The sequence below is a fragment of the Haliotis asinina genome, chromosome 11, assembly GCF_037392515.1.
Source record: "Haliotis asinina isolate JCU_RB_2024 chromosome 11, JCU_Hal_asi_v2, whole genome shotgun sequence".
Taxonomy (NCBI): Eukaryota; Metazoa; Mollusca; class Gastropoda; order Lepetellida; family Haliotidae; genus Haliotis; species Haliotis asinina.
Genome location: NC_090290.1, coordinates 9,023,408 through 9,038,349, shown reverse-complemented (window position 1 = coordinate 9,038,349; position 14,942 = coordinate 9,023,408). Strand labels below are relative to the sequence as shown.

Genomic DNA, 14,942 nt, shown 5'->3' with positions numbered 1-14,942 from the left:
TGCAAACCGTTTGTAATGTCGATATTTGACTATTGTTGTCACAACTGGGAAAACTGTAGAAATGATCAGTTACATCTTGAACGGTTACTTAATCAATAACAATGCAAATTACAGACAGTACACTCTCATAAGTTAGACACTGCTGTTAGAAATAATTCCCAAGTCTATGTAAATGGCCACAATCTCCAAACTGTGTTAAATGGAATACCCTCAGCAAACAACGATGTCAATAAAAACGTAATAGAATCCCTGCATCAATATATTTTTAAATCTAAACGATGTGATAAATTATTTTAAATAATTGAATGCAATCTGTAGCTGCTTTGTAAGCATCTACAACACACAGATATAATAATTGTATCCAGTTCTTGTGTAGCTTGTTTCAATGTACTGGTAAGGCATTCATATAATATGAATCCTGCTTGTTTAATAAATCAGGTTCCCAAGGAATAAAAATATGTTTAAACCAACTAATGTAACGGTAGCTAACAAACTGACATTATTTTGTCATATAACATCCACAGATAAGGAGCAGAGGTACCCTGAGCAATCTCCTCAGCAAAAGGTTGACAAGGAAGAAGCATTTGTGAACAGCCCACTTCACGATGCCTGCAAAAAGGGGAACCTGACCCGAGTAAAACGAATACTATCCCAGGGTTTGGTCGACATCAACAGCAAAGTCGGGAATCATCAAAAAACAGCACTCATGGTTGCAGCACAGGAGGGTCATTGCGAAATATTTGACTTTCTTATCGGAAAAGGGGCTAACATGTCACAAGTGGATGATGATGGTAAGAACTTCCTTTACTGGTCCTGTAAGGGCGGACATGTGGGTATGGTGGAGTGTGTGCTGGAACATTATGATGTTCTCACCTCCTCTGCCATGATGACCCCACTTATGCAGGCTGCATTTTATGGGTACAGAAACGTTTGTGAGTTCCTCGTGTGCATGGGAGCTAGTGTGTCAGAGGTTGATCCTTTCGGATACAAAGTCTTGCACTGGGGCTGCAGCGGGGGACACCTGGATGTAGTGAAGTATCTACTTTCACTGTGCATTCTTGATATTAACAGCAGGGCTAACATTGGTAAGACCCCGTTGATGAAAGCTGCACATGAAGACCACACAGACATAGTTGAGTTGCTCGTAAGAAAGGGGGCTAATGTTTTACAAGTTGATGGTACCGGATCCAACGTCTTGCACTGGGCCTGCAGCGGGGGACACCTGGATGTGGTGAAGTATCTACTTTCACTATGCGTTCTCGATATTAACAGCAGGGCACAGGGTGGTAGGACCCCGTTGATGGAAGCTGCATTTAAAGAGCACAGAGACATAGTTGAGTTGCTCGTAAGAAAGGGAGCTGATGTGTCACAGGTTGATGATTGGGGCGAGAACGTCCTTCAAAATTCCGATATGGATGGGATTGAGGAGATTGTGAAGGGTATTACCAGAGAGAACATAGTTAATGTTAGAGACAGGAACAAAGATGAGGTAACAGCAGCCATGATAGCAAAGTGCAACTGAATACGCCTCGTATATAACCTTCTTGTTTCGCTGTCAAGTGACATAAACGCACCTGTGCAATGCATAATCACGTATTGGAGGCTAATAATACTAAAATGTGACAAACTACTTTAGTGACGCACAGGTAACAGGCAGTATTATGCCTACCGACATAAAATGCGTTTGGATATATTCGCCGTTAGCTATAATCACAATCTACTTGATAGGTAAACGTGGCAGGCATTTCAATCAAATTGTGAAATGGTGCTGTTGGATATTTTGGAAATTCAAGTATCTGCTCCTTGTTTCATGGCAGTAGTTTAAATTTAAATGAATAGGGGGTGTTTACTGAGAAGAGCTAAAGGCCATGTAATACTTTCAACTGACATTTGGGACACTGCATCCTTTTGCAATCGTTTGGCTCTAACTCTGTTAATTTTCTTATTAATTCAGTAATAATTTTTATTGGGTCACAGTGTTTAGTGTTTTGAATAATAATTATAACGGGTCACATTTCGTATAATAGATGATCCGCATTTTTAGGATTTTGGCAGCAGGCTTGTCCGGGAATTATCTGCCCTTGACTTCCTGTTTGTTTTCTTCCGGGAGACATTGTTTCGAGGGCATTCTACAGTGTTGGCGATGGCAGTAAGTGCTCGTACTTTCGGGAAACGGCTGAAAGTATATATATAAAGGCTAGCTGCCGTGCTGTTAGCGACACACAGACACATATTCGGATATTCACTGGAGTATCAGCATCAATCTGCCAACGCCTGAAACTGTTGAAACGATCTACCTTTTCAACTGAGGGCGTCTACATTATTGACTATCTTCAAAACCCGCTTGAAGACATATCTTTTCAAAAGACTCTACAATGTATAATACATCCAATGACAATACATTTGTACATATTCTGTAGCGTATAGAGCACGCACTTAGTGCCTGGAGATTCTGCGCATCACAAGTTTACTTTATTATTATTATTATTTTTAAGTACCAAACATGTCGATTATTTATCATGCGTTCCACGGTCTTGCAAACACAGCTAGTTAGTGAAATAGGTCGATAATTGGATGGATCCGTATGATCACGTCCAGGTTTAGGTATTGGTACTACTATGGCATCACGCCATGAGTTAGGAAAGTTACCCGATGTCCAAATATTATCAAAAAGATTTAGAAGAGTTTCTAGGCAGGATTTGTAGTAAATGCTTCAGGAGTTGACAATGTATGTTATCAGCTCCTGTAACAGTATCATGAGTTTGATCAAGAGCAGTATGGAGCTCATGAATAGAAAGCGTTTCATTATAGTCTTCCCCATTATCAGAATTGAAATAAATAGTTTTCTTTTCTTGCTGTTTTTGATATTGCTGAAATTTAGGTATATAATTAGAAGAGGAAGAATGTTTAGCGAGAGTTTCGCCCAGTTTATTCGCAATATCTGATTTATCAGTATGTAATTGATCTCCATGTTTAACATGATGGACAGTAGATTTAGTACCTTTACCTTTAATTTTCTGGACCATGTTCCATACCTTGGACATGGGTGTCCGAGAATTTATTTTGGATACATAATTTTGCCAAGACTGGCGTTTGTTCTGTTAAAACGTACGTCGCACGTTATTTAAATTATGCACCATAGGATGGCGAAGGAAATAATGTTCTGCTTTTTTCCTTGCCTTCCTAGCTCGTTTGCATTCATCGCTGAACCATGGTTTTCGAATATGTGGAACTGCAGAGGACTTTGGTATACACCCATCAGCTATGGAATTCAGTTCATCAGAAAAAACATTTAATAGCATCAGGAACGTCAATGAAACGTTCAGGTTTAAGTTTCTCCGCACACAGTGTTTTATATAAAGCCCAGTTAGCCTTTTAAAAATTCCGCCTTGATGATGGAGGAACATCAGATGGAGTTACAGATTTTACTGATTGAGGGCCTTCGAGAAGGTATACCAGTTTCTGTTTCCGGGGCACCATATTTGATTAGGACTAATCTTCATGTGTATCTGTACACAAATCCATAGACGAAGCTACAATTTTGACCGCTCAGAAGCTGTTGTACAGATGAGAACTTCTCTCATGAAAATGGATTATAATGTGTCCGTATATTTTTGTTCGAAGTTACTTTGCTTGGAATGGGAGGGAGCGCAGCATTTGTCGTCTTCTAATGATTTTGTTTTAGTTGAGTCTAAATGGTTGTTTTGTGCAAAGTGAATAGGATATTGCACAGTGTCTCACTCAAATGTCTATCTGATGTGTGTGTAGACACGTATGATGTGTGTGTTGACGTATGTGGTGTGTGTGTTGTATGTGTGCAATGTCTGGTGTGTATGTAGAGTGTGTTTGGTGTGTATGCAGGTGTTGTATAGTGCAATGATTTTGTACTCTGTTCTGTTTTAGAAAATAATTGTATCTCTACAAACGTCTATCTCAACAATCTGGGTAGATGAAATGCGGAAGTGTGAAATGTCTGTTAAAATAAGTTAGAGTTAGAGGGGGAAAGAGGAGAAGGGGGAAGCACAAAATTCCTCGAGCCAGAAGGCAGCACATACAATTCATGCCAGATGAGTCGATAGTCCGTCATCATACCCGGCTCAGCGACCAACATGCCATCCGCAGTCTGATCTATTGTTTCCAGTATCGATTCATATTGTTTCCAGTGTTTACTTGATTTTACGAGTAAACATGCTTTTCTGGATATCCTCTTACACATCCCACTGAATGCCCAGTTAGGCCGAAATGAGTTATTTCGAAACATTCTATTTTGCAGTTGTGTAAATTTGAGGGATACAGAGTAACAACCTAAGAATAGTTTTGTTCTATTTCCCCAAGTACATTAACATCTTCACCAAAAATTCAACAGCTGTCTTATTAGATACAGATATTGAAAAAAAAGTTTTAAAATAATAAATAAATAAACTGATTAAATGTGCGGGATGCTGTACTTGTCGTGCAATTTATCTCGTGGCATATGACTTACTTACCAATTATCTAACAATATTATCAGCTTTCTACATGCTTGACTGTGGTTCTTTCACCACAAGGGTTACAAAACGGAGGAAGTTGTGCTAAGTATTTCTGTGTACATCACCCATAGCCAGTGCGACATAATGACTTTCTCAAATCGGGACTGACAACCCAAGTAGATGTTGCAAATATAGGGTTTTACTTCATGTAGTGTTGACCCCATGGTCCCTAGTATGGTAATATACCTTCAGTTGTTGGCGATATGGCTGAAATATTGCCGGTGTGACGTTAAATATTAACTCACTCACTCATGTAGTTTTTGACCATTGTTATGGTTAAGAATTTACCGTGACAAACGATGTAAGAAATCCCCTTGTGAACCAGCAAAACAGAAGAAAGAGAAGTCATAAACGTTCAAATTCTGTATTATTATGCAACGAGAGCAAGGTATACAAAGTCACAAGTCAATAGTTACAATGGTGATTACAAATACAATTCAGGAGAGACAAAATCTAAGTCAACTGGTCATAAAATACAATATAGCAAACTCACCAAAGTCTCAGTACGAGAGATAATCAACTATGCAGAATGTAAACACAGCGATCGGTTTGACAGCAGATAATGTAGGTCAGGCGTTGACGGGTTTTGATGAGCAAGCGTGGCAGTGATGTATCCTCCAGTTAATATGAATGAGTGTCGCCCTCAACACGGCAACCAGCCTTTTTATATATACTAAGTTATTTCCCGAAAGTTCGGGCACTTATGACTATCGTCAACACTGTGGAATGCCGTTGAATAAGTCTCCCGGAAGTAAACACATAGAAACCTAGGAGCAGAAAAATTCCGGAAAACCAGAATCCTAAAAGTGTTGACCGTCTATTAAAACGAAATGTGACCCATCATATTTAATAATTATTACTGAATGAATAACAAAATATACAGAAAATACACACTCGTAACACCATCTGGTGCGTGTGGAATCATTTATCAAAATTTACATTGTCAGCAAAGATATTTGCATGAATTTGGATTGAGGGGCAGATTACCTTATTTCATATCTTACTGTTTAATCAACAGACAACTTTAAGTATGGGTGGGTTCCACATTGTCATTGTTGCACCAAGACCTGGGCGTTCTGTCTATCACACCTTTTAAAATGAAAACTAACAGCCTCACTAACTTTCTGAACAGTTGAAATGGGCCCCTTTTCATAGTTGATTTAATTATTTCATGCCGTAGTAAGAATGTGCATACAATAGGCAGAGTTATCGCTGCCTTATCAAATTCCAATTGGGCAACGAAAATTGCTTTAATCTTTCAAAGCCCGAAACAAAGTGACTCTTGACTTGCAAAAGGTCGTTTGAAATACAGGATGGGGAGGGAATCAGACTACCCTCCCTCACCTGTACAGGTCAATGGTTCACTCTAAACTTGATTATGGCTCCATCCTGTGTGGGAGCCTGCAATAGCAAGTAAGAAAAAAAAAGATTTTGTCCGCCACAGAATGGACTTAGGCACTGCCAAGGAGATTTTAAAACCCCTACGGTGGACAGTCTGTTCGTGGAGGCTAAGGAACCTTTAACATCTTATTTAAAGTCTCCCTATGATGCTAGACATTTCAGAACTTTACAACAATCGTTCTGCTTTCCTCAACTGGTTGCCGACCCGTGAAGTCCCGGGGTAGAATAGTCCTTCAGCAACCCATGCTTGCCATGAAAGGCGACTATGCTTGTCGTAAGAGGTGACCAACGGGATCGGGTAGTCAGGCTCACTGACTTGGTTGACACATGTCATCGGTTCCCAATTGCACAGATCGATGCTCACTGGATTATCTGGTCCAGACTCGATTATTTACTGACCGCTGCCATATAGCTGGAATATTGCTGAGTGCGGCGTAAAACTAAACTCACTCACTCACTGGTTGCCGAATCACGTTAGCATGGCAGATAGCACAAAGGCAGTTAAAGCAGCTCTTGAGAAACCCTTATTTCCACTGCTGATCCGGTACAATGACTTCAAACCCACTACCTACCACTACCCACTACTCAGGATCTCATGCAAAGGAGCTGTAACATCAAAGTAAGAAGAAATAAACTTCAGGATTTGAAACCAATAATTGGTTGCACCCACTTGGATTGCCATTAAAGACATGATGAGGTGATATTCCGACGATGTCGTTTTGGCCACATATGACCATATGCTGTGCTGCCATGTGTCTTGCAACCATCAAGCATTTGCATTTACAAGACATACTATTCTAAAGAATTTAATAACTGACATTATTAGAAAGGTCCGCTATTTTTAAGCTTTGAAATATTTATCCGTCTTGACTTAATGATAGGTTAAATACAGAAAAGCCTTAAACAACATTACCTGGAGCTGGGGGCACCCATGAAGAGCCACCTCCTCGTGGTGGGTGCTGGGTAAAGCTAAGTGCTCTTCTCCCGTGTGGAGCCGGGACAGGATGTGTCCACAGCACCCCATTGCTCGTCATGAGAGGCGACGAAATTGGGCAACCTGTTTGCCGTGGGATGCGCCCCTGTGTTGGTGGAAGAGGGATCCTGGTGGCTGAGGGCATGGGAACAATGAATAACGTTATTGTGCCCAACACGCCACTTTGGCCCTACTTCACATAGACGGGTGGTAGAATGGGCCCGATTCTATCAATCGGCTGGTCACGCCGAGCCCTGTGGTATGTAATTTTGTTATATCTTGACTCGGTACCTTCATTCTGAATACTCAGAACGTTCATGAATTTGTTTTATGTTCTTGCCTAGAGCTTATTCCCAGAAGGCGGTGGCTCATGGGCCAATCTGGTTGATCCTTTGGATTAACTGGAGTATATCATTTCTGTAACCCTTTGGTGTCAGTTTGCTGGAACTCCGCTTACGCATGACATCGCCCTTGTAGGCGCTCCGTGGTGGGCAGGGATCAGATTTGATGAACCATTCTACTATTCATTATGAGTAAACAAAATCCCAAAAAACCAAAACGGTAACTTTCAGAATCTGATTCTGACCTTGACTCTGATGAAGATGACGTTGTGACGAAATTGTTATATTCTGGTGAGGGATACTTGGCCACGCTTTCTTGTTTTGGAAGCAAAGGGTGAATGAACGCTTGCTTCCTATTCCCCATTTCTGTTAGAAAAGGGCCTACAAGGTAAAGCTGATGAGTTGAAGAATGTTTCCAAATTACGGTCTGGGGGTCTTGTTGAATGTGTCAGGAAGTCTCAGGCCATCAATCTCATGATGTCAACCAAACTAGCTGACATTCCAATTACATGTTCAGCTCACAAGACACTTAACTTTTCCAAAGGACTAATCCGTGACAGAGACCGAAGTCTCGCTGACATTTCTGTTGAAGACATTGTCTCTCAACTCAGAAGTCAAGGTGTCATTGAGGCAAAAAGATTCACATACCGTAAAGATGACCGTGTATTCCCGTCCAATACATATCTTTTGACTTTTGACACCCCAGTTCTGCCACCTTCTATTAAGGTTGGACGTTTCTGCATGGCTATAGATCTCTTTATCCCACGCCCTACTCGTTGTTTTAACTGTCAGAAGTTCGGCCATGGGCAACATTCTTGTAGGAATAAGCTAGCTTGCTTTAGATGCGGAGAACCTGACCATGATGGGAAAACATGTACCAACACCATCAAGTGTTTAAATTGCAAAGGCGACCATATGGCATCTTCTAAAGGAAATATGTCCCCTATGGAAATATGAGGCCACTGTGTAGAGATTAAAAAGTGAAAAACGACTCAGTTACTCTGATGCCAGAACACAAGCCAGACTTCTTGCTCCTGTTTCAGAAAGTCCATCATATGATTCAGTAGCTAAAAAGGTCACGGTGTCTATACCTTGTCAGACAGATCTTTCGTGGGTACATTCCGACCATCCCAAATCCCTTTCAGATCAATTACAAAATACTATAAGTTCCAAACCGGTCACAGATCCATCACCAAAACCGAAAGGAACATCTTCTACACAGACAGGCTCAAATCAAATCAGATCGTCCAAATCTACCACAGTGGATACAAAGAAAAAACAGATTCAGTCTGACAGATTGCCGAAAGCACTAAAAGATACAGATATGGATACTGAAGTATCCACCCGTGTGAGCGCTGGTGGCCATTCAAATGGTGACTCACCGAAAAAGAAAGGTAGAACAGTATCTCCCGTTACTGCTCCTTAGATACTTATCCCCCAATGAGCCATTCAGCTAATCTAGTACAATGGAATTGCAGATGACTTAAACATAACTCTCATGAAGTACAGTTGTTACTGCAAGACTTTGAACCGTCAGCACTTTGTTTCAAAGAGACGTATCTCAAACATACTGATACATTTGATTTAAGGCAGTACACTTGTTATCACTCTTTTTCTCCTCCAGGGGATGAAGCGACTGGAGGTTCAACGATATTAGTTAGACGTAACATCATTTACAGCGATGTTCATTTGAATACCAATCTCCAAGCCATAGCTATTCGCCTCAGCCTGCACATTGCGTTTACTCTGTGCTCTTTGTACATTCCACCTTCATCTGTTGGCAGACAAACTGAGCTTCAAAATCTCTATGATCAGTTACCAAATCCCTGTATCATCATGGGCGATTTGAACGGGCACAACCCTCTATGGGGAAGTACAAGTACAAACCATAAAGGTCAGATTATTGAAGATTTTATATCTGATAATAGCTTGTGTGTTTTTAATGACGAATCAAACACCTATTTACATCCTTGAACAGGAACCTTTTCTGCACTTGATCTGTCCCTCGCTGATTCGAATGTTTACAACCAATTTGACTGGTCTGTTCATGATGACCTTTACGGAAGAGACCACTTCCCAACTGTCCTAAAAGCTATCAAACCCGATGATGATCCCCCTTTATCACGGTGGAATTTTAATATGGCCAATTGACCTTTATATGAAAACGTTATGAATGTATCAGATCCGATAGAGTTGTTTTCAGCTGAGTTAAATGAAATCGCTGATCATTCAATTCCTAAGTCGTCTGCAATTCCTCACCTTCGTAAACCATGGTTCAACAATGAATGTAAACAAGCAAGAAAGTGTAGGAAGAAAGCAGAAAAACACTTTCGCAGACATCCTACCGTTCACAACTTAAATAATGTTAAAATTACGAGTGCCAAGGCACGACGAACTTATAAACAAAACAAGCACCGGTCTTGGAGGAAATATGTTTCCAACATTAATTCGCGCACACCCATGTCTAAGGTGTGGAATATGGTCCAAAGAATAAAAGGCAAAGGTTCCAAATCCTCGGTTAAACATCTCAAAGAAGGTGATAAACTGATAACCGGTAAGGGTGATATTGCCAATAAAATTGGTGAAATTCTTTCCAGAAATTCTTCCTCATCAAATTATATACCTGAAAGAATTTTGACTTCACTTTGACTCTAATAACGGTGAAGATTATACTGACGTATTTTCATTATATGAGCTACATACTGCACTCGAGCAAGCTCATGATACTGCAGCTGGTGATGACAACGTTCATTACCAGTTACTGAAACATTTGCCTGAGACATGTCTTTTGACACTTTTGGAAATACATGTATTTGACCGTATTTGGATTTCAGGAAATTTTCCTCAATCGTGGCACAATGCCATTGTAATCACCATACCAAAGCCTGGCCAGGATCATACAGATCCCTCAAATTACCGCCCTATATCGTTAACCAGTTGCATTTGTAAAACCATGGAACGAATGGTAAACAATAGATTAGCCTGGTATTTGAAAACGAATAATCTTATCACAGATATTCAATGTGGTTTCCGGAAAAACCGAAGTACTATTGATTATTTAGTACGATTAGAAACCTATGTTAAGAATGCTATTGTAAATAAACAACAGGCAGTATCCATTTTCTTCGATCTGGAGAAAGCATATGGTACTACTTGGAATTATGGCATTTTAAAGGATTTACATAATTACGGTTTAAGAGGTCGTTTACTCTATTTTATCTCACAATTTTTAAAAGACAGGCAATTTCAAGTCCGAGTGGGTTCATCCCTGTCTGACCATTATAATCAGGATCAGGGTGTTGCACAAGGCAGTATTTTCTCTGTAACACTCTTTAGTATCACGATAAACAGTTTATCCAAGGTTTTAAATGATTCAATCGATGGATCACTTTTTGTTGATTATTTTAATATTTCTTGTCTTGAAAAAAATATGCATACTATTGAACGGCAACTGCATTGTGCTTAAACAAAATAAACAAATGGTGTCTTGAAAACGGCTTTAAAGTTTCGAATTAAAAAACCAATTGTATACATTTCTGCAGAAAATACAAACCGCATAAAGACCCAGAATTGTTTTAAATAGCAATCCCCTCAAAGTCGTTAAGGAGGCAAAGTTCTTGGGTCTGATTTTCGACTAACATTTAACTTTTTTCCCCCCATATCAAGTCCCTAAAAATATATATGCCTGGAGGCACTGGATTTTATTAAAGTCGTTTCTAATTCAAAGTGGGGAGGGGATCAAGCTACCCTCCTCCACTTATATAGATCACTTGTCCACTCAAAACTTGACTATGGTTCCAACGTCTATGGTGGAGCCTGCAAAAGCAACCTGAAACTATTAGATTCTGTCCATCACCAAGGTCTAAGACTTTGTCTTGGGTCCTTCAGAACTTCACCTATCGACAGTCTTTACGTTGAGGCTGACGAACCATCTCTTACACAACGCCGTATAAAATTATCCTTACAATATATTACAAAGTTATATTCTAACGAGTCAAACCCTGCATTTGACTGTGCCTGTAATTTGTATAACAAGAAATCATCTCTTGTTCCACCTCTTGGGTTGAGAATTAAGCCTTTCGTTACTGCTGCCAGCATTGAGCTGGATAATATAGCTCCTTCCCGTCTTCTTCTTCTTCTTCTTCTTCTTCTTCTTCTTTCTTCTCCTCCTTGGCACTGTCATTGGATCCAGAACAATATGTTCCCGATTGCCTGATAAATGTATAATGATCTTGCCACTGGCCAATACAACATCGTCTTTTGTTGGTTACCCAGCCACGTGGGCATTTCCGGTAATGCAATGGCTGATCTTGCTGCTAAGGCAGCACGCAACAAATCTGTGACACCACTTCTTATTCCATACACTGATTACAAAGCTAGCATTAGAACTTACATCCGTGATCTGATGCAGAAGAAGTGGGACACCGAGGTAAACATCAATAAATTACATGAAATAAATCCACATCTATCCTGATCCTGATTATAATGGTCAGACAGGGTTGAATCCACTCGGACTTGAAATTGCTTGTCCTTTAAAATTGTGATATAAAAGAGGTAAACGACCCCTTAAACCGAAGTCATGTAAATCCTTCAAAATGCCATGCTTTCAGGTGGTATCGTATGCTTTCTCGAGATCAAAGAATATCGATACTGTATGTTGTTTATTTACTAGAGCATTTTTAACAAAGGATTCTAGTCGTATCAGATGATCAATGGTACTACGGTTTTTCCTGAAACCACATTGAATATTTGTTAAAAGGTTATTGGTTTCAAGATACCAAACTAATCTATTATTCACCATACGTTCCATGGTTTTACAGACACAACTAGTGAGAGATATTGGTCTGGAATTAGACGGATCTGTATGATCCCTGCCAGGTTTTGGTATTGGGACTACAATGGCATCACGCCACGAAGGAGGAAATTTTCCAGACGTCCATATTTTATCAACTATATCTAAAACTGTCATCAGACATGGTTCAGGCAAGTATTTCAGGAGCAGATAATGAATATTGTCATCACCCGCTGCAGTGTCGTGAGCTTGCTCAAGAGCTATAACTCGTGTAATGAAAAGACTTCATTATAATCTTCATCATTATTGGAATCAAAATTTTTCTTTTCCTCTTGTTTCTGATATTTCTGAAATTCTGGGACATAATTCACCGATGATGAATTTTTATCAAGTGTTTCGCCAATTTTGTTTGCAATTTGACTTTGGTCAGTAAATAAATTATCTCCACCTTTAAGATGGTGAACAGTTGATTTTGAACCTTTGCCTTCTATTCTCTGAACCATGTTCCACACCTTGGACATAGGCGGGCGTGAGTCAGATTTGGAGACTTAGTTCCTCTAAGAAAACCGTTTATTTTGTTTGAGTGAGTGAGTGAGTTAATATTTATCGTCACATCGGCAGTGTCTCAGCCATATCGTGACGAGAACAATAAAAAAAAAACATGATATATATCAATAATACTTGAAACAAACTCAAAACTGTTGACAAAGAAGAGCAAAACCACTAGTATATCACAGACATTCATTTAAATCTAGTAATGATATCTAAAACAGTTTAATTACTGAGAACACTACAATATAAGAACGGGCTATAGATTGCCAACAGCTGAGGGTAGGTACTTTTGCTACCTGCATGGACCCTAGCTGGATTTACATCATCCCTTCAGCCGTTAGCAATTTCGTCATATCTAGCCATATATTAAAACTACACGTATGCTACGAGTAAAACAGTGGAGAGCTTTATTTTACTTCGAATGTTATGGGACTTACGTATCCTCTCGGGAGGACAATAATTTTACTGTACTTTAACTCCCCTTGAGGATACTGCCACTAACAATCTCAGTTACTAATTTATTTACAGCTCAGACAACAATCTAAAAAGCAATAATTAAATGAGAATTATGATTAATAAAAAGATCCTGCAAAGTTCGTGATGTAAAATATCTATCCCTTGTGATGGAATATTCTACACAATCAAGCAAGAGATGCTTGACTGTGATTCTTTCATCACAAGGGATACAAAACGGAGGATCTTCACCTTTCAATAGGCATTGATGTGTATACGTGGTGTGGCCAATACGGCATCGTCGGATGATGACCTCCTCAAATCTGGACTGACAACCCAAGTAGGTGTAACCAACATAGGGGTTTACCTCATGTAATTTATTGATACCTACTTGAGTGTCCCACCTCTTCTGCATTGTATCCCGGATATAAGATCTGATGACAGCTTCATAATCAGAGAAGGGGATAAGAAGTGGTGTCACAGATTTGTTCAGTGCTACCTTCGCAGCACGATCGGCCATTGTGTTCACTGCAATACCAATGTGGCTGGGTAACCAACAAAAGACGATGTCGTATTGGCCAGTAGCAAGATCATTATATAATTCAACAATTTCTATTAAAAGTGGATGTTTACATGATACGTTTTTAATCGCCTCAAGACAAGAAAGAGAGTCTGAATAGATTATATATTGTTGATGCTTAGGGTGTCTTTGAATATATTTAAGAGCTGTCAATATGGCGTTTGCTTCAGCCGTGAAAATTAAACCGCTATCGGGTAATCTAGAAGATATTGTTTTAGATCCAATGACAGTAGCTCAAGCCACTGCGCCACCGTCCTTTGATCCGTCTGTAAATAAGGATTTGTAATTGCAATATTTTTTTTTAGTTGATTATATTCTTCTTTATATTGTAATTCATTAGTTTCTGATTTTTTAAATGTAGTCAGTGTAAGATCTACTTGTTGCCTAACCAACTGCCAAAGAGGAGAGGAAATCAGACGGGAGGGAGCTATGTTGTCTCGCGCTATGCCAGCAGGAGAAAGGAAAGGTTTCACTCTTAGTCCAAGAGGCGGAACAAGGGAAGACTTCTTGTTATGCAAATCCTCATACAGAGGATTAAAGACACAGATAAATGCAGGGTTTGACTTTGGTTATATACCGTAAAGATAATGTTACACGGCGTTGTTTAAGAGATGGCTCATCAGCCTCAACGTACAGGCTGTCGACTGGTGAAGTTCGAAATGATTGTGAACAGAATCTAAAAGTTTTAGGTTGCTTTTGCAGGCTTTGATGGGAGTGCCATTGAGCAATAGTTCAGGGTCTTTATGCGGTTTATATCTTCTACAAAAATGTATAGAATTAGTTTTCGATTTAGAAAATTTAAAACCGTTTTCAAGACACCACTTGTTAATTTTGTTTAAACACAACTGCAGTTGTTTTTCAATAGTATACATATTTTTACCGCGACAAGAAATATTAAAATCATCCATAAAAAGTGATCCATCAATCGAATGATTTAAAACCTTAGATAAACTGTTGATTTTAATGCTAAATAAAGTGACAGATAAAATACTGCCTTGTGGAACACCCTGATCCTGATTATAATGGGTAGAACCCACTCGGACTTGAAATTGTCTGTCATTTAAAAAGTTGGAAATAAATTGAGGCAATCGGCCTCGCAATCCAAAGTCATGCAAATCTTTCAAATGCCATATTTCCATGTAGTGTCGTAGGCTTTTTCTAAATAAAAAAAAATATAGACACTGCATGTTGTTTATTAATTATAGAGTTTTTGACAAATGATTCTAAGAGCACTAAAGGATCAATAGTACTTCTGTTTTTACGAAAACCACACTGAATATCTGTTATGAGGTTATTGGTCTCTAAGTACCAAACTAGTCTA

General features: G+C 39.3%; 1 protein-coding gene across 1 annotated transcript; it reads left to right on the top strand.

Annotated features, from left to right (window-relative positions):
- Window positions 1–457: 457 nt before the first annotated feature.
- LOC137256488 (ankyrin repeat domain-containing protein 50-like) lies at window positions 458–1,522 on the top strand. Its single transcript, XM_067794325.1, has one exon. It carries the CDS (start codon window positions 458–460, stop codon window positions 1,520–1,522), a length of 1,065 nt encoding a protein of 354 aa, XP_067650426.1.
- The last annotated feature ends 13,420 nt before the right edge of the window (window positions 1,523–14,942 follow it).

Bases quoted from the DNA above. Each gene is read 5' to 3' on its own strand.
- LOC137256488 (XM_067794325.1), top strand. From the start codon at position 458: ATGTTTAAACCAACTAATGTAACGGTAGCTAACAAACTGACATTATTT.